The following is a 20,465-nucleotide window of genomic DNA, read 5'->3' on the forward strand; positions in this document are numbered from 1 at the left end:
ATGTTTTGTTTGTTTGGGATCATGAAAGCAACATTCAGACTTCACACTGAGTTTTATGAATATTTATCTTCGCAACATCAACGATTTAGTTCGTCTACCGGCTTCGTTTAAACTTACATCTTTACTGCGGAAATCTTTGTCGATAAATCGACTTTTAAAAAAGAAAATATGTTTTCCAAGTACTACGAGTGGAAATTATCAGCGTTTATTGTCATTCTTCTGTATCTTCACAGTAAGTAGGCTAGCTATTAAAATATTACACCATGCTTTGAAATTCTGTCTAATTCACAATGATTTGTTCACTGTCTCATGATTAATGCGAGTTGATGTGAGTTGCAAGTCTCACTTGCGTTAGACCGCTCACTACCAAAATTGCGAAAGTCCAAAGTTGAAGAGTACTGACGATTACTGACGTTTTTGACGGCGGACAGGCGGAGTTAAACATGTCTTGTGACTTGCATTAACTTCCATCAACTCCCATTCTCGTTTTAAAACTACATCAAACGATGGCAATGAATACATACATTATAATTATTTTTTTATGTGATGAATCAACTTTTTTATCGCTGGATACAACTGAGTTAGGTTATAAAAATATGTCCCTATGAATCCTACGAGGTAACTATGAAAAATCCTCGTCTATCAAGAGTTTGCCTGAAGTTTTAAAATACCGAGTCTGTGCCGAGTCCATTTTCTTTTTTATTACATTTGCCTCCTGTTTGCCGGTTGACGTAAAACTTGATTTTTAAACTCTCTAATATTTGGTAATAACATCGCAAGAAAATCAATAATTCTCGTGAATCTTAAAATTCTTCAGGTGTTGCTGGTTTCTTTGTAAAACATATCAAAACAGGAAAGTGTATCAATGACACAGCACGAATACAGTCAGAAGGCTCGCTCTGGGGCAGCCTATCTTTTCTTGAACTCTCCAACAACTGTCTGGATCCAGCTGCTCAGTTTCGGTTTCGTGATAATGGCGCCATGTTTAATTTGAAAAGACAAGGATGTCTCGCTATCTATAGAAAGCACAGTTTTCCTGAAATGTTTTACGTCTACGTTCCTGCCACCCCAGGAGCTATAGAATCATCTGCCTGTGCTGACCACCGGGTTATAAAACAAACCTCTTGGGGAGGTTTACGTGGATTTTTGAAATCTGCAACCAGGTGTGCAGACCCTGATGGATACATAAAAACGACCACAAGCTGTGAAGACGGGGAGAATAAACGTTTTATTTTTGGTAAGTTTCTTTTCTGCCGGTACGATCTTTCTGCCTGATATAGGGGTTGTCTTAGAAATGTATTCAACAGTAAAGAGAAGAAGTGCTCAGAAAGTAATTATATATTCTCAAACCAAGTAAACAAACTCACTTCATCTTTTTAAGTTTCGATCGCGATTAACATTTCGTGTTATCCTTATCAAGGTTCAGTGGCATGTTATGGAAAAACGACAGAGAATGTCGCCTGTTCTAAAGATCAGTTCATGGTGGTCAAGACTGCATCTTACCGTGGATTGTCTGACTTAAAGACATGTGGTTTGAGTGATGATTATAGTTGTACAGTTGATGTAACATGTCTTGTTAAGAAACAATGTGATGGTCAACATGAGTGTAAAATAACTGTGAATGAAACCTTGTTCTCTGATGATCTGTGTCCTGGATTGAAAAAATATCTTTACTTTGAATATCAATGTATTGATACATCAAAACAATATTCATTATGTGGTATGTTTGATTTGGATTGAAGTTGCGTTGGAGTGCTGAGTATTTGATGCATGTTTCTCGTGCGAAGTGCAATAGCGCAAAATAATACTGACTAGGGCAACCCTCAAGCTTTAAACTCCCAAAACCCAAAACTTCAAAACCCCAAAAGCTCATTAGTAGAAACCTGCGTCTGCGTGGGATATTTTCTAGCTATTTAAATTCAATGTCAGTGCATTCGATTAAGTGATATAATTGTTTCTGATTTATACTAAAAGATATAACTAAGGCTATTTGTTATTGGCTCAAATGAAATCACCATAGGTCCTCAACCATCGTGAATATGAAGATAATATGTAGCTTTTGTCCTGGATATAACGTGATAATTGCGGAATAGCAAATTCATTAAGTTGGTACTTATTTACGCTCAAAAAAATCTGAAGTTGATATATTGGTAGCTAAGAAATACCCGAGAAGGATTCTTTTTAAATTATGTGACCATTTACTATTGTTTTTTTTTGTAGTGGATGACGTGGATCTGTCAGACTCATCTCTACCAAACGAGGGTTGATAATTCTTCACACAGTTTCCTTCAAAAACTGCACTGACTTATTCGTAATAATTGTTACCGCTATTAAAATGGAATTTAGGTGTTTGTTACGTATTAATATATAATTATTATCTTTAACTTTATATTTACTGCCAAATATTTCATTGTAATTATATGTATTCACGCACCGGCCGTGTAAAATAAAAAACACGCGTTTACAGTAAAGTCTTTTGCATAATATAATCTCTTAAACAAATACGTTGCATTCATATTTGGGTTTGCATGGGCCAGCCATTTTCTTTACCAGAGTGAACACATGTACGAACGACGATAAAGGCTAATTTGGCGAGAAAGGAGAAAGCAAATTTACTTATTTTTTCTACGAGTATGATTGTTTGATTTCTAGTACGTTATTAAACAGTAAACATTCCGACTTCACACTGAGTTTCTCTGAATATTTATCTTCGCTACAATGATTCAGTTTCATCTTCCGCCTTTGCATTTCACAGAGTCGTTTTAGATCTGCTGGATTGAAAAGATGTATTTCAAGCGTCTTCAACAGAATTTAGCAGTTTTCATTTTCATTCTCCTTTTTCTTCAGGGTAAGTTTGAAGTACTAATGTACGTTGATCGATATAATTAGCCTCGTTATCACTCAGTGATGAAGTATGCATTGCAGTCAGCCATGTATTATTATATCACCAAACAAGGAAGCAACGTATCTACAATACTAGTGAACAACTACAGTATGTTCTTGAAACAAGACTGAAATACTTCAAGTGCTAATACATTGTGTTAATGATTCCAGCTTGACGCGGATTGACGTGCTATGGTTGGGCTCCTTGTATATCCTCGCTATCTTACATTTGCTTACACAAAACCATTCCGTCATACGCTGCATGTGTTTAAATTGCAATCTAAATGAAGTAAAGCAATCTAAACTAAAACGTAAAGTACGCAACTCATGTGCATCTAGTTAAGTTTGAGTGAACGGTAACGGTTTGTGATGAATGTTTGCGTTTATATCAAGTAAATGGAATGCAATTTTCTCGTTGCAATTTCCTATTTAATAAATAAACTGTGCTTAATCAACGGCCTAATATTTTATACTTTTTCAAAATGCGCCAATTAAGATTACGTATTTTAGATTATTTTTAAAACATAGTTTTTTAAATGCATATTCCTGTGCATGCATGTGCATTTTTTAAATGCAAAATTTTGATATAGCTTCTACAATATACACCATGACCAGGTTTTTTTACTACAGATTTGAAATACCTTGCTTGCCGAATATGGCTTTCACTGAAAAAGATTGTCAACATAGTTCCACATTATTTCTCTGTGTGCCTCCTATTTCTGTTTATAAATTTAATTTTAACCAATAGAGAGCATGCATAAATTTGTGCACCAGTGGAATACAGGATAATACGTCATAATTACGCCATAATAACGTCTGTGAGCGTCGCTATCATGAAAGTTAATCTCCTCTTCTATTTTGTGCTGAGAGCAAACGATTTCCAAGTCTAAAATGTATTCGTAACGTGAATCGAAAGGTTTTATTGTCGTCTACGTTTGCATTTTTATGTTTTTTCAGGTTCTATTGGTTTCTTTGTGAAACATATCAAGACAGGAAAGTGTATCAATGACACAGCACGAATACAGTCACAAGGCTCGAGCTGGGGTAACATGTCTTTTCTTGAACTCTCCAACAACTGTCTGGATCCAGCTGCTCAGTTTCGTTTTCGTGATAATGGCGCCATGTTGAATTTGAAAAGACAAGGATGTCTTGCTATATTTGATAAGAGAGGTTTTGATGAAATGTTTTACCTTTACGTTCCTGCTACCCCAAAAACTATAGAAAAATCTGCCTGTGCTGACAAACGGGTTATAAAACAAACCTCTTGGGGGGGTTTATCTGGACTTAACGATGATTCTGCAAGAAGGTGTGCTGACCCTGATGGATACATAAAAACAAACGTAAGCTGTGTAGACGGGGAGAATAAACGCTTAATTTTTGGTAAGTTTCTGTACGATCTTTTCGTACAGCCTGCCAGCGTTGCAATTGTCTGAGACGGATTTAATTTCGATAGTAGTCAAGGGCCGCGGAAGATTGTTAAGTGGGGGGGGGGGGGAGGTGTGGTCAAATCATTCATGTTAAGCCTGCAGGGTTTCCATATGACGCCGACCTGTCGCCGACTCATTGTCTGTAATCATCCAAGGAGAAAATTATTTCAGAAAGACAAAATATTTCACTCTTCAATAATCACGGATAATGATACTTTCCGACGTCGGCGTCATATGGAAACCAGGCTTTGGCAGACCGTAAAAACAATCAATTTCAAAATATACTATAAGTAATAATGCTGAAGGACGAATAAATACAGAGATTACTTCGTAGTTGGCGAGTGTGTGCAATTTTTATGCACGAGTTGTGAAGGATTTCAACACGAACAAGTGAGCGTAGCCAACGAGGGAGTTTGCGATATTTCACATCGAGTGGATAATAAAAATCGTGACAAACGAGCCAACCATGAAGCAATCTGCTTATTAAATGTGTATAAAGATGGATCAATTTCCCAACGACACGCTTTCAAATATACAAAAACACAGCGAGCAACAAAAATCGAAATTTTATGCATTAAAATATATCTATTACCGTTCAGTTACTTTGTAATCTTGTTCAGTAGAAGTTAAATATTCTTTCCGAAAGACTTTATATTGTGCTGAATGTAATATCCTATATTTTGACGCCATACAAATTAAAATACAATTTGAAATAATTTTTTCATCATTCTGCTGTGCACAAATCTCTATACACATAATAAATAAATATATGCCACCACCCTTAACGATCTTTCGTGGCGGCAGTAGTTGTTAGAGATAATAAGAAGCGGATTTCAAATTTGGAAGACCACACACAGTCCCTGCATCAATTTTTATTTTCAAGGTTCAGTGACATGTTATGGAAAAACGACAGAGAATGTAACTTGTCCTAAAGATCAGTTCATGGTGGTTAAGACTGCATCTTACCGTGGATTGTCTGACTCAAAGACATGTGGTTTGAGTGATGATTATAGTTGTACAGTTGATGTAACATGTCTTGTTAAGAAACAATGTGATGGTCAACATGAGTGTAAAATAACTGTGGATAAAACCTTGTTCTCTGATGATCTGTGTCCTGGATTGAAAAAATATCTTTACTTTGAATATCAATGTATTGATACATCAAAACAATATTCATTATGTGGTATGTTTGATTTGGATTGAAGTTGCATTGGAGCGCTGAGTATTTAATGCATGTTTCTCCTGTGAAGTGCAAGAGCGCAAATAATACTAACTGGGACCACCCTCAAACGTTAAACCCCCTAGCCCCCAAAAACCTCACCTAGAAACCTGCGTCTGCGTGGGATATTTTATAGCTATTTGAATTAAATATCAATTCATGCGATTAAGCGATAAAATTGTTCCTTATTTACACAAAAGATACAACTGAGCGCTATTGGTTATTGGCCCAAATGAATTCACCATAGGTCCTCGACCATTGTGAATATAAAGATAATATGTAGCTTTTGTCCTCGATATGACGTAAGAATTGCGGAATAGCAAATTTATTAAGTTGGTACTTATTTACGCTCAAGAAAATCAGATGTTTATTTATTGGTAGCTTAGAAATACGCGAGAAGAATTATTTTTAAAATACGTAAACATTTACTATTGTTGTTTTTGTAGTGGATAACGTGCATCTGTCCGACTCATCTCTACCAAACGAGGGTTTTATACAAATAGATGTGAATTATACTGGAACCAACACTGTTTGTTGGCAGAGTTTGAAGAACAACGCTAAGGATGTTGTTTGTCGTCAACTGGGTTATACACGAGCAACCTCTGTTGTTAATAAGACTGCTATGTCTAGCAAGAAAGAAGTATTTTCTGGAAGCATTGACTGTGATGGCGAAGAGAATCACTTGTCTCAATGTTCACTTACAACTTCTCAACAAATTTGTTCACAGCTTTCTTACATCAAATGTAAGTATATTCTGGATATACTGGTGCAGGTTACGTGAACAAGTATGGATTAACATTCGTTATTTCAGGTTATATTTGCGACAATCCTTTGTTAGAAGACAAAGAAAGATTTCCAGATTCGTCATTCACTGCCTCTTCAGAAGGTCACAGAGCTTCTAATGCAAGAACATCTAGTGGTAGTTCTTGGTGTGCTTCTATCTCAGATGATAAACATTATCTTCAAGTGGACCTGGGAAGACTTTACGTGTTATATGCTATAGCGACATTTGGCGATAGCACAGCCACTGGCTCTAAATGGGTGACATCATTTAACCTTAATTACACTGTTGACCTGGTAAACTGGAGACGAGTGCAAAATAGGACGGTAATTTTTTTGTTCTAGTTTGATGTTTTCACTAGACTAGCTACTTTGGAATACAAAAGCCTCTAAAAATCGTAGTTGATATGGACATATTTTTTGTTTTAAAATCTCTCATAGCAAATAAGCAAAACATTCTTTAGACTGTGTACGTTATTATCATTAGCTTTAAATATTTCAAGAACGGTATAATCAACTCAATAAAAGAGATATTTACTTAATTTTACACATTTTAATAGATATTTCAAGGCAACAAGAATGCTAATGACGTAGCCATAAGAAGTTTAAATGTCATAACAACAAGAGCTTTACGGTTTATTCCATTATCAAATGAAGTTCAACCTTGTATGAGAGTTGAGATTTGTGGTGACAGTAAGTTATACATTACTTTATATTCCATCAAGGCTTTAATAAAGAGTTGGCAATAATAATTTAGAGAGGACATTTATATCATTTTTTCTTATTCTTAACAGCTTTATATCCAGACCAACCAAGAGACATCACGGCCTTTAACATCAAGTCACGAAGTGCTGAAATATCGTGGATTGATCCTGAGAATCAAGGATTTACCAGCGTATCAAGATTTTGGATTAAAATGAAGAAAAACGACTCACTTATTCTAAATACAACCACGGGAAAAATAAATGAATATAAAATAGATAAGCTCACTCCATACACAAGTTATGAAATATCTGTAGCTGCTGGAAACAAGGATGGTTTTAGTGAAATTGCGAGAACTATTATGTTTTCAACACGAGAGGATGGTAAGAATGATGTATAATCTCTTAATTAACGTGGTTTCGAGGCATCGGCTTCATCGGTAATTGAGGCGGGTGATCATATAATACAAACACTTTCTAAAACAAACCCAAACAAACAACTTATTACTAAATTTCCAGCTCCAGAAGGTCCTCCACTGAACGTCACAGTCACTGCAGAAAGTTCATCCTCATTATCAGTCACGTGGAATCCTCCTGAAGAAGAGAAAAGAAATGGCGTGATCGTCATTTATACTGTGTGTATCTCACATGAAGAAACTAAACCTTCTTTAAAGAACATACTACAGCGAAGATGATGTTGGTCATCGACAGTTTGAATGCCTCAACCAAATATTTTGTTCGTGTTCTAGCAAGTACTAAAGTTGGTCGAGGAAACTACAGTAAAAGTCAAGGAATATTTACAAATGGAGGTAGGGCCTATATTTCACAGATTCGTTGTACACCTAAATACTGACATTCAAATTCATATCACTGATGTTATTTATTTTACAGAAGGAACAAAGCTGGCCACAAACAGAACAGAAACTACATTAACTTTCTCGTTACAAATGCCTTCAGAAAATTTTACGTAAGTTCAAATTTGGCGTTCCTAAAAGCAATATTTTACATAATTGCATGGAAGAAATTATTTGGACGACCGACTGGAGACTTTTTTTACTTAACAAACAAAATATTTTTAGATATTTTTACGTTGTGGCTTTAAGAATAGAAGGCAATGACAAACTTCCATCACCCAGCAGTTACGATAACAATGATCTAGTGACATACAAAGAAGCTAAAACGTCAGCTGAACCAAAACCTTATATTGCTGCCGTCATAAAAACCAGAGATGAAAACATGTTTATACTTGGTGATGGTGGAAATACAAGTTTTCAAACAACACGAAGACGAAGATCAACAACAATAATTATTATAATGGACCACTGGAGTCTGGAGCAAGTTACAGTATTTTTCAAAGGATCTTTCTTGATGACAAGGTATTGCTAATAATGGTGATACATTAGGATAGACAAATATATTCAATAACACTAAGTGATCCTTATGCATTTTCACTAACATATCTCAATATCTTATATCCTCATACCCTTATATCTAATATCCTAATATCCGTAAACCTATTTTTCGTCCACTCTATATCTGTCTGTCCTAAATATTTCGTTTAAGGGTGAATTTTACTCCACTGATTGGAGTCCTTCATCGACAACCCTTAGCATAAACTCAGGTATTGCATATAAATTACAACACCTTTTTTGAGCAAAAAACATGGTATGTTTACGTTTATTATAGATTTAATTCTACATGCCCCCAACCTGCTCATTAGTTAACTTGGAATGTATAACTGTGTTTCTTTTCGTCAGGTGGTGCCCCTCGTGTGTTAACCAACATGTCCAGTGGTGACGTAATAGCAAAGGAAGGTGATCTTGTCAACTTGTTGTGTTCTGCTCAAGGTGAAGCACCGATCAGTTTCAGTTGGGAAAAAGATGGAAAGGCTCTGGAGAGTTTTATAGAAAAGAATACCCCTTATCGCAGTTCTGTTCTGGTTGTAACAATAAAAGACGAAAAAAGTTTTGGAAAACATATTTGCAATATTCAAGATCGATTTAGAAAAACTGCTCATACAATTTCAGTTGTGAAACTTACAGGTAATTTACAAACTAAATTAGGGAGAGAAAATAACTTGTGTAGTTTCCAGAGCTTTTTGCATCGGTTACAGTTCTACAACAGAGGATTTCAGGGTCTTGAAATGAGTCCTAAACGGAGTGTAAATTTTGTTGTATTCTGGGTTGCATCTTTCTAATTTTTCCTCTTCCTTTCAGGAGCTCAAGGAGAGGGCGAAGGTCGCGATAATCATCTTGTGGGAATTATAGTATTAATAATTATTCTGGTCATTTTACTCATTATTATCGCTTATTTGTTTCAACGAGTTCATCGTCTCAAATCGTCAAGCACTACGGGAAATTTGGAGAGGAAGACCAAAGACTGTTCCAAAGATATTTATGAAAATCCTAACAAAGATGACGTTGACAATTATGAACAAGTGGAGAATGAACAGTCGACGTATACAGCTCTTAAAAGACCTGGAAAGGACGAAGATGATCATGTTTATAGTCATCTGAATCAAAGCCGCAAGAATACGAAACTTTATAAACAGGCTTTTGCACGGAACATTTTACAATAAACTTTACAATAAAATTCATCAATATGAAATGAGGACGTCCAGGTGTTATCTATAATCTAGTTAAGACCACCTGTTGGTTTAAGCTCATATTTTGACCTTATCGTTTTATCACCATTGGTTGATGGAAAGTGCCAACAGGCAATTATGAATATTAAATACATATGATCAGTGAGCATTTAATACATTACACAACAAGATTTCGAGGCTTGAATAATTATAAATTGATGAAAGTCATTGAGAAATGCTAAGACCTATATAACCAAATGACATACGACATATAAGCAAGAAATGGCGAAAGATATAACATGGAGAATAAATCATATAGACAGTGCTAAACTACGCATACCGGAAAACAAATAAATAAGGCCACAGACCATAAATAACTGTTGCTTATTTAATTTTTAAAATAGACTCATCGAAAACAAATTAGGTCTAGAGAGGATCATTTCTCTTAATATAACATGACCATGTCATTTACAATTTTACATAGCTTTTGAGAAAGATGATGATTATGATTGATGCCATTATAACACAGTAATTGAACAAGAACAAAACGCAATTTGCTAAAACTGTTAAAGAATGTCAGATGTTTTGTTTGTTTGGGATCATGAAAGCAACATTCAGACTTCACACTGAGTTTTATGAATATTTATCTTCGCAACATCAACGATTTAGTTCGTCTTCCGGCTTCGTTTAAACTTACATCTTTACTGCGGAAATCTTTGTCGATAAATCGACTTTTAAAAAAGAAAATATGTTTTCCAAGTACTACGAGTGGAAATTATCAGCGTTTATTGTCATTCTTCTGTATCTTCACAGTAAGTAGGCTAGCTATTAAAATATTACACCATGCTTTGAAATTCTGTCTAATTCACAATGATTTGTTCACTGTCTCATGATTAATGCGAGTTGATGTGAGTTGCAAGTCTCACTTGCGTTAGACCGCTCACTAGCTACCAAAATTGCGAAAGTCCAAAGTTGAAGAGTACTGACGATTACTGACGTTTTTGACGGCGGACAGGCGGAGTTAAACATGTCTTGTGACTTGCATTAACTTCCATCAACTCCCATTCTCGTTTTAAAACTACATCAAACGATGGCAATGAATACATACATTATAATTATTTTTTTATGTGATGAATCAACTTTTTTATCGCTGGATACAACTGAGTTAGGTTATAAAAATATGTCCCTATGAATCCTACGAGGTAACTATGAAAAATCCTCGTCTATCAAGAGTTTGCCTGAAGTTTTAAAATACCGAGTCTGTGCCGAGTCCATTTTCTTTTTTATTACATTTGCCTCCTGTTTGCCGGTTGACGTAAAACTTGATTTTTAAACTCTCTAATATTTGGTAATAACATCGCAAGAAAATCAATAATTCTCGTGAATCTTAAATTCTTCAGGTGTTGCTGGTTTCTTTGTAAACATATCAAAACAGGAAAGTGTATCAATGACACAGCACGAATACAGTCAGAAGGCTCGCTCTGGGGCAGCCTATCTTTTCTTGAACTCTCCAACAACTGTCTGGATCCAGCTGCTCAGTTTCGGTTTCGTGATAATGGCGCCATGTTTAATTTGAAAAGACAAGGATGTCTCGCTATCTATAGAAAGCACAGTTTTCTGAAATGTTTTACGTCTACGTTCCTGCCACCCCAGGAGCTATAGAATCATCTGCCTGTGCTGACCACCGGGTTATAAAACAAACCTCTTGGGGAGGTTTACGTGGATTTTTGAAATCTGCAACCAGGTGTGCAGACCCTGATGGATACATAAAAACGACCACAAGCTGTGAGACGGGGAGAATAAACGTTTTATTTTTGGTAAGTTTCTTTTCTGCCGGTACGATCTTTCTGCCTGATATAGGGGTTGTCTTAGAAATGTATTCAACAGTAAAGAGAAGAAGTGCTCAGAAAGTAATTCTATATTCTCAAACCAAGTAAACAAACTCACTTCATCTTTTTAAGTTTCGATCGCGATTAACATTTCGTGTTATCCTTATCAAGGTTCAGTGGCATGTTATGGAAAAACGACAGAGAATGTCGCCTGTTCTAAAGATCAGTTCATGGTGGTCAAGACTGCATCTTACCGTGGATTGTCTGACTTAAAGACATGTGGTTTGAGTGATGATTATAGTTGTACAGTTGATGTAACATGTCTTGTTAAGAAACAATGTGATGGTCAACATGAGTGTAAAATAACTGTGAATGAAACCTTGTTCTCTGATGATCTGTGTCCTGGATTGAAAAAATATCTTTACTTTGAATATCAATGTATTGATACATCAAAACAATACTCATTATGTGGTATGTTTGATTTGGATTGAAGTTGCGTTGGAGTGCTGAGTATTTTTTAATGCATGTTTCTCGTGCGAAGTGCAATAGCACAAAATAATACTAACTGGGGCAACCCTCAAACTTTAAACTCCCAAAACCCCAAAACCTCAAAAGCTCACCTACAAACCTGCGACTGCGTGGGATATTTTCTAGCTATTTAAATTAAATGTCAGTGCATGCGATTAAGTGATATAATTGTTTCTGATTTACACAAAAGATATAACTAAGGCTATTTGTTATTGGCCCAAATGAATTCACCATAGGTCCTCAACCATCGTGAATATGAAGATAATATGTAGCTTTTGTCCTCGATATGATGTGAGAATTGCGGAATAGCAAATTTATTAAATTGGTACTTGCTTACGCTCAAGAAAATCAGATTTTTCATTTATTGGTAGCTCAGAAATACCCGAGAAAATTCTTTTTAACATACGTAAACATTTACTATCGTTGTTTTTTTAGTGGATAACGTGCATCTGTCTGACTCATCTCTACCAAACGAGGGTTTTTTACAAATAGATGTGAAATATAATGGAACCAAGACAGTTTGCTGGCAGAGTTTAAAGAACAACGCCAAGGATGTTATTTGTCATCAACTGGGTTATACACGAACATCCTCTGTTGTTAATAAGATTGCTATGTCTAGTACGAAAGAAGTATTTTCTGGAAGCATTGACTGTGATGGCAAAGAGCATCACTTGTCTCAATGTTCAGTTACAACTTCTCAAAAAAGCTGTTCACAACTCTCTTACATCAAATGTAAGTATATTCTGGATATGCTGGTGCAGGTTACGTGAACAAATTTGGACTAACATTCTTTATTTCAGGTCATATTTGCAACAATCTTCTGTTAGAAGACAAAGAAAGATTTCCAGATTCGTCATTCACTGCCTCAGTTTCTTCAGAAGGTCACAGAGCTTCTGATGCAAGGATATCTAGTGGTAGTTCTTGGTGTGCTTCTGTCTCAGATAGTAAACATTATCTTCAAGTGGACCTGGGAAGACTTTACGTGTTATATGTTATAGCGACATTTGGCGATAGCACTGGCTCTAAATGGGTGACATCATTTAACCTTAATTACACTGTTGACCTGGTAAACTGGAGACGAGTACAAGATGGGACGGTAATGTTTTTGTTCTAGTTTGATGTTTCCACTAGACTAGCTACCTTGGATTACAAAAGCTTCTAAAAATCGTAGTTGATATGGGCATATTTTTGTTTTAAAATTTCTCATAGCAAATAAGCAAAACATTCAGTTTAGACGGTTTACGTTATTATCATTAGCTTTAGATATTTCAAGAACGGTATAATTAAATCAATAAAAGAAATATTTACCCTCTTACACTTTTTAATAGATATTTCAAGGAAACAAGAATGCTTACAATGACGCAGCCATAAGAAGTTTAAATGACACAACAACAAGAGTTTTACGGTTTATTCCATTATCAAGTGAAGTTCAACCTTGTATGAGAATTGAGATCTGTGGTGACAGTAAGTTATACATTATACACTTAATTTATGCTCCCGAGGGAAATAGTTGGTGTTGTTTTTCCAAGTCTGAATGTTGAGACTCGAGGGAAAACAAAATTCACTATTTCCCGAGGTAGTGTACATTAAGTGCTTTGTTATATAGGAACAAAAAAATACATGTCACACAACAATTTAATTTTAAAAAATACACTTTACAGTTTGTTATAACAATATGCGGGCAACATTTTTTTCCTGGCGGGAATGATTGCATTTATTTAAAGCCATATAAAGCCATTTAAAATACACAGCACCTATATAACAATACTTAATATATCCTATCGAGGCCTTAATAAAGAGTTAATTGGCAATAATAATTTAGAAAGGATATTTATCTCATTTTATTTTTATTCTTAACAGCTTTATATCCAGACCAACCTAGAAACATCACCGCCTTTAAAATCAAGTCACAAAGTGTTGAAATATCATGGATTGATCCTGAGAATCAAGGATTTACCAGCGTATCAAGATTTTGGATTAAAATGAAGAAAGACAACTCACTTATTCTGAATATCAACACAGGAAAAATAAATGAATATAAAATAGATAAACTCACTCCATACACAAGTTATGAAATATCTGTAGCTGCTGGAAACAAGGATGGTTTTGGCGAAGAAACGATTTCTTCATTTTTAACATTGGAAGATGGTTAGAATTGAAATATATTCCTTATATTGGCGACGTTGTGATTAATGACGTTAGTGAGGACATGATCCGTATACCTATATACGACATTGAAGCCTGACTGATTGAAACAGAATTAGTTTACTGGGAATAATTCTTGAGGAAACTGTCTTTTTGGCTGCCTCTTGCTTGTGCAAATGGTGCTCATGGTGCAAATTTGACTTTGAAAACAATCCATTGCCTAATTCGATTTAGGGAACCAAAATATATAGTACAAACCTCCATTTTGATTTTTAGCACCAAGTGGTCCTCCATTAAACATCAAAACCACATCAAGAAGTACATCGTCTTTGTCTTTCATTTGGGATCCTCCTGAGAAAAGTAAACAAAATGGCGTCATTATGGGTTATACTGTGTGTGTTTCAAAGTCAAAAAATGGAGATTGCTTTCAGTCATTTACAATCACTGAAAGAAATTGGGTTGTGCGGGATTTGAATCCATTAACCAAATACTACATTCGTGTTCAAGCGAGTACTAAAGCTGGTCGTGGTAACTACAGTGAGAGTAAAGGATTCTTTACTAATGGAGGTATGTTGAACAACACCGTCTTTTGGTTCCCGGTCCCTGGGTACAAACGATGCAGTCAAGGTCGCTTATGTAACTTATAGTATTAAGCCACATATTTAGTATCGAATTTAAGCTGTTCATTCTTGGCACAAATTCGGAAATTGACCCAATATTTTAGAAATGAGTTAGTCATGCTCATACAGAGCGTATTACATTAATTTTGATTTTTTTTTACTATCAATATTTTCAGGAGCGACAGAACAGGCTGTTGACGTGACATCAAGTACACTCACATTTTCATTGAAAATTCCTTCAATTACGTATTTGTAAGTTTATTTATTTAAATATTAGTGTACGAAGACAGACACCAAGTGCTATTTAAGAGGTAAATGTTTCTCTTCAGGCATTTTTACGTCGTGGGATTAAAAGTAGAAGACAGCAACGAACTTAGAATAACTGGTAGTTATGACAACAATGAACTAGTGACGTATGGTGAGGCAAGAAAATCATCTGATCCCAAACCTTACATTGCTGCAATCTTTACATCCGGCGGTGTGAATGAAGACGTGTTTATACTTGGTGATGGTAAGAATACAAGTGATTCAACATCACGAAGACGCAGATCAACTGCGAGTGATTACTACAATGGTCCGCTTGAACCTGGCACTAGATACAGTATTTTTCAAAGGATTATACTCAATGATCAGGTAATTCAAGCGTTATCACAGTCTTGATGGGCATGATTGAAACGTTACTTCATAACGTCGTCCGTCTTTAGCTACTACATAGTAATATCATAATTTTGCAACAGGATTATTACTCTACGGATTGGAGCCCAGTCTCGAAGACAAGTGATTATACAGGTATATTAGCTACTTTATCTTCATCAATAATTTTTTCTATTTTTCTATGAATCGTATTTTGAAACTTGGTATATAGTAAGTGTTTATTTAACACAAATTCAGCTTTGAGAAAATGTAATTTCCTTTCCTTTCCCCAGGCAGTCCTCGTGTGTTAACCAACATGTCCAGTGGTGACGTAATGGCAAAGGAAGGTGATCTTGTCAACTTGCTGTGTTCTGCTCAAGGTGAACCACCGATCACTTTCAGTTGGGAAAAAGATCAGAAGCCACTGGAGGCTTTCATGGAAAAGAACATGCCTCATCGTAGTTCTTTACTCGTCGTAACAATGAAAGGCGAAACAAGTTTTGGAAAATATATTTGTCATGTTCATGATCGATTTCAGAGCACGAATCGTACATTTTTGATTCAAAAACAGATTGTTGAAGGTATAATTTAGTTATCGCATGCACACTGATATTTACTATCACAAATGAACGGAATTTCAGACGCTTGATTGGATTTAGATATTTCATCATTGGTGACCCAGGAGTTTTAAACAGCACGTTTGCGAGCTCTATTCATTATTAATTAACAACTATGTGAACTATGATCCAATCACATGCATGCATGGCAGTTCGAAAGGCGCTTAGCTTAAACGGTGGATAAGTTCAAAATAGAAAACAAAATTATCGATTTATTGAACAACCGAGCTGAAATATTTCGATGTAAATAGTTTAATTTTCAATGGAAGTACAATTTAAACGTATAAAATGCGAGTTCAGTGATACCCAAGATCTATGAGAGTATTTTTAAACTTTGGCTTATCGTTATAACACCGTTTAAGCTAAACGCCTTTCGAACAACCGGTCCCAGATTAGAAAATAAGAAGTACATTGGTTTCGATTTCCTTTCCACAAGGTGAGACACATTCATTGCATAGTTAATTCTTTCTAATGATTTCACCATTCAGATACGGAAGAAGATTGTGCCGGAAATCACCTGGTTGGGATTATTGTATTAGCAATTTTGCTGGTTATTTCAGTCGTAATCAATGCCTACTTAATCTACCGATTTCATCCACTTAAATCATCACACATTACGAAAAATATGGAGAATAACAAGGACAGTCCCAAAGGTGTTTATGAAAATCCTGACAAAGATGACGTCAACAATTATGAACAAGTGGAAAATATACAGGCGGCGTATACAGCTCTCCAAAGATCTGGGAAGGATGACAATGATAATCAGGCATATGCATATCTCAATGAAGTACCCAAAGACAAAAGTCAAGCGGAAACTGGGATTTAACGCATTTGTTGATAATCTTTAGTTTGGGTCTTCAAACTGAATAAAAAAATCATTCAGTGATGCTCTGCACATAACACATAAGTTCATAGAATCATATAAAGTCATTAAGAGTATGGACAGAAACATTAGAAGTAAACGAAACAAACACACATTTACTTTTTACATTGCGCCGTCCCACGCAATATTGAATACAAATTTGAAACCACAAATGCAGTAACCGCGCATTAATTGTTAATGGTCTTGGCAATGGCAACGAAATGAAAAGCTAGACTGACTCATTCATATCAATATATCTTTAACTTTATATTTACTGCCAAATATTTCGTTGTAATTATATGAATTCATGCACCGTGTAAAATAAAAACCATGCATTTACCGTAAAGTCTTTTACATAATCTAGCTCTTAAACAAATACGTTGCATTCATTTTTGGCTGTAGGCCAGGCATTTTTTTACCAGAGTGAACACATGTACGAACGACGATAAAGGCTAATTTGGCGAGAAAAGTGAAAACAAATTTATTTATTTTTTCTACGTGTAAGATTGTTTGATTTTTAGTACGTTATTAAACTGTAAACATTCCGACTTCACACTGAGTTTCTCTGAATATTTATCTTCGATACAATGATTCAGTTTCATCTTCCGCCTTTGCATTTCACAGAGTCGTTTTAGATCTGCTGGATTGAAAAGATGTATTTCAAGCGTCTTCAACAGAATTTAGCAGTTTTTATTTTCATTCTCCTTTTTCTTCAGGGTAAGTTTGCAGTACTAATGTACGTTGATCGATGTAATTAGCCTCGTTATCAATTGATGGAGGAAACAACGTTATAACACAACAAGGAAGCAACGTATCTACTTTACTAGTGAACAACTACAGTATGTTTTTGAAACAAGTCTGAGATATTTCAAGTGCTAATATATTGTGTTAATGATTCCAGCCTGACGCGGATTGACGTGCTATGGTTGGGCTCCTCATATATCCTCGCTCTCTTACATTTACTTACACAAAACCATTCCGTCATACGCTGTGTTTAAATTGCAATCTAAATTAAGTAAAGCAATCTAAACTAAAACGTATAGTACGCAACTCATGTGCACTTATAGTTAAGTTTGAGTGAACGGTAACGGTTTGTGATGAATGTTTGCGTATATATCAAGTAAATGGAATGCAATTTTCTCGTTGCAATTTCCTATATAATAAATAAACTGTGAGTTCCTCTGGGTGCCTCCTATTTCTGTTTATAAATTCAATTTTAACTAATAGAGGGCATGCATAAATTTGTGCACCAGTGGAATACACGATAATACGTCATAATTACGTCATAATATCCTCTGTGAGCCTCGCTCTGATGAAAGTTAATCCCATCCTCTATTTTGTCTGAGCTCGAGAGCAAGCGATTTCCAAGTCTAAAATGTGTTCGTAACGTGAATCGAAAGGTTTTATTCTCGTCTACGTTTGCATTTTTAAGATTTTTCAGGTGTTGCTGGTTTCTTTTTGAAACATATCAAGACAGGAAAATGTATCTATGACACAGCACGAATACAGTCAGAAGGCTTGGGCTGGGGCAGCCTGTCTTTTCTTGAACTCTCCAACAACTGTCTGGATCCAGCTGCTCAGTTTCGGTTTCGTGATAATGGCGCGATGTTGAATTTGAAAAGACAAGGATGTCTTGCGGCTTATGCTAAAATTGGTTCTGGTTATGATCTTAACATGTTTTATCTTTACGTTCCCATTGCATCAAAAGGATTAGATTATTCTGCCTGTGCCCAAGATCCTGGAAAGAAAATCTATCGTCGTATAACCCAGACATCCTGGGGAGGTTTATCTGTATATTATAATGGTAATGGCAAGATCTCATTTCAGAACTGGTGTATAGTCCCTAAAACCCACGCCTCGTTCGCTCGAAAAGAAAGAATTGATCCCTACATTGGATTGACAACAGATTGTAATGACTCTGAAGATAAACGTTTCAACTTTGGTAAGTTTTTGTCACAACACTATATGTAGTAAATATTCAGCTACATAATTATACCATACTTATGTGGATGGTCACGCATATAATATTGACAATTTAAAAATACATACACTATATATAGCAACTCACCGCTACAATCTGATTGGCAAAGCTACTCACTATGTACTATATAGGGTGAGTACGTAGTGAAAACAGGCGATAATACAGAATACGGTAATAGTTTGTGATGAGATTTAATAAAAGTTTGTGTATTTTTATTATTACGACGCTCTGGCTATGTTATTCGCTCTGGTCATATGCAGCTATATATTAGTTCACATACGACACCAGCTCATGGCCGAACTATTAATTGTCAAGACAAGACATATTAGGTCTCTTGTCTTAAAGAGGAAATAATTTTTTCATCGATACACGATAAATTATTCTGCCACATCAATAACTCCAAACTATTCTCGCTTTGTGTCCTGAATGTAATATTTTATTAATTAAAGAATTTAATAAATTAAATTACCAGAGTAGCGATAATTGCGATGGATTATACACCTGACTATATAATCATGCATGTATATACATACATGTATAATTTACATGTATGTAATCATGCATGTAGTCATAAATTATATATTTGTATATAGACTTTCCCCTATTTCTTTTTACGTAATGTTTTAGCATCTATTTCCGACTCTAGTCTTGTGCATGTTGCCATATAAATTATTGCAAAGCTAAGTCAAACTATCATCACGACTCAATTCGTTCAAATTTCCAATGGTCAATCACTTGTTTAATATGCATGAACCATATACACGACACACAGTTAAACGAATTTGTTATTTACGTGCTTGTGATTTGTACAAAGCAGGATACATGCGGAACTTGCAGCAACAGTATATTTTGGCCAGGTAAAAGTTACCCTTTTTAAAAATGGATTTATTCATACATGTTTTCACTACTTGTCATGATAACCATGCAAAGTTTTGTTATCAATTTGCCTCACTTGGAATATCTCCAAGTTACTTTCAATTATTGATTGTTGTTGTTGTTCGCTACTCTCAGTCTTGGGCTCAGATAAAATTATATTTACAATCCAACAAATCTTTGCATATTGAACTATTATTTTCCAGGTTCAGTGACATTTTATGGAAAAACGACAGAGAATGTCACTTGTTCTAAAGATCAGTTCATGGTGGTCAAGACTGCATCTTACCGTGGATTGTCTGACTCAAAGACATGTGGTTTGAGTGATGATTATAGTTGTACAGTTAATGTAACATGTCTTGTTAAGAAACAATGTGATGGTCAACATGAGTGTAAAATAACTGTGAATGAAACCTTGTTCTCTGATGTTCTGTGTCCTGGATTGAAAAAATATCTTTACTTTGAATATCAATGTATTGATACTTTGAAATCTTACAGCGTTGTTTGTGGTATGTATTAGTGACGATACCAAAATACTAAAGCGAACCCAAAGAAACAACTTACTATTCAATTTCCAGCTCCAGAAGGTCCTCCACTGAACGTCAAAGTCACTGCAGAAAGTTCATCCTCATTATCAGTCACGTGGGATCCTCCTGAAGAAGAGAAAAGAAATGGCGATATCGTCAATTATACTGTGTGTATCTCACATGAAGAAACTAAACCTTGCTTTAAAGAACATACTACACAGAAGATGATGTTAGTCATCGACAATTTTAATGCATC

General features: G+C 35.4%; 1 protein-coding gene across 1 annotated transcript; it reads left to right on the top strand.

The window, feature by feature from the left end:
- Nucleotides 1-786: 786 nt before the first annotated feature.
- Nucleotides 787-16,924, top strand: LOC114541076. The gene is made up of 12 exons (XM_028561060.1): nucleotides 787-1,237; nucleotides 5,194-5,493; nucleotides 12,387-12,683; nucleotides 12,752-13,047; nucleotides 13,280-13,415; nucleotides 13,812-14,099; nucleotides 14,373-14,663; nucleotides 14,893-14,968; nucleotides 15,046-15,349; nucleotides 15,454-15,505; nucleotides 15,643-15,930; nucleotides 16,455-16,924. Exons 1-12 carry the CDS (start codon nucleotides 982-984, stop codon nucleotides 16,790-16,792), a joined length of 2,922 nt encoding a protein of 973 aa, XP_028416861.1. The 5' UTR covers nucleotides 787-981; the 3' UTR covers nucleotides 16,793-16,924.
- The last annotated feature ends 3,541 nt before the right edge of the window (nucleotides 16,925-20,465 follow it).

The sequence above is a fragment of the Dendronephthya gigantea genome, unplaced genomic scaffold (assembly GCF_004324835.1).
Source record: "Dendronephthya gigantea isolate DGI-Jeju-01 unplaced genomic scaffold, DenGig_1.0 000265F, whole genome shotgun sequence".
Lineage (NCBI taxonomy): Eukaryota > Metazoa > Cnidaria > Anthozoa > Malacalcyonacea > Nephtheidae > Dendronephthya > Dendronephthya gigantea.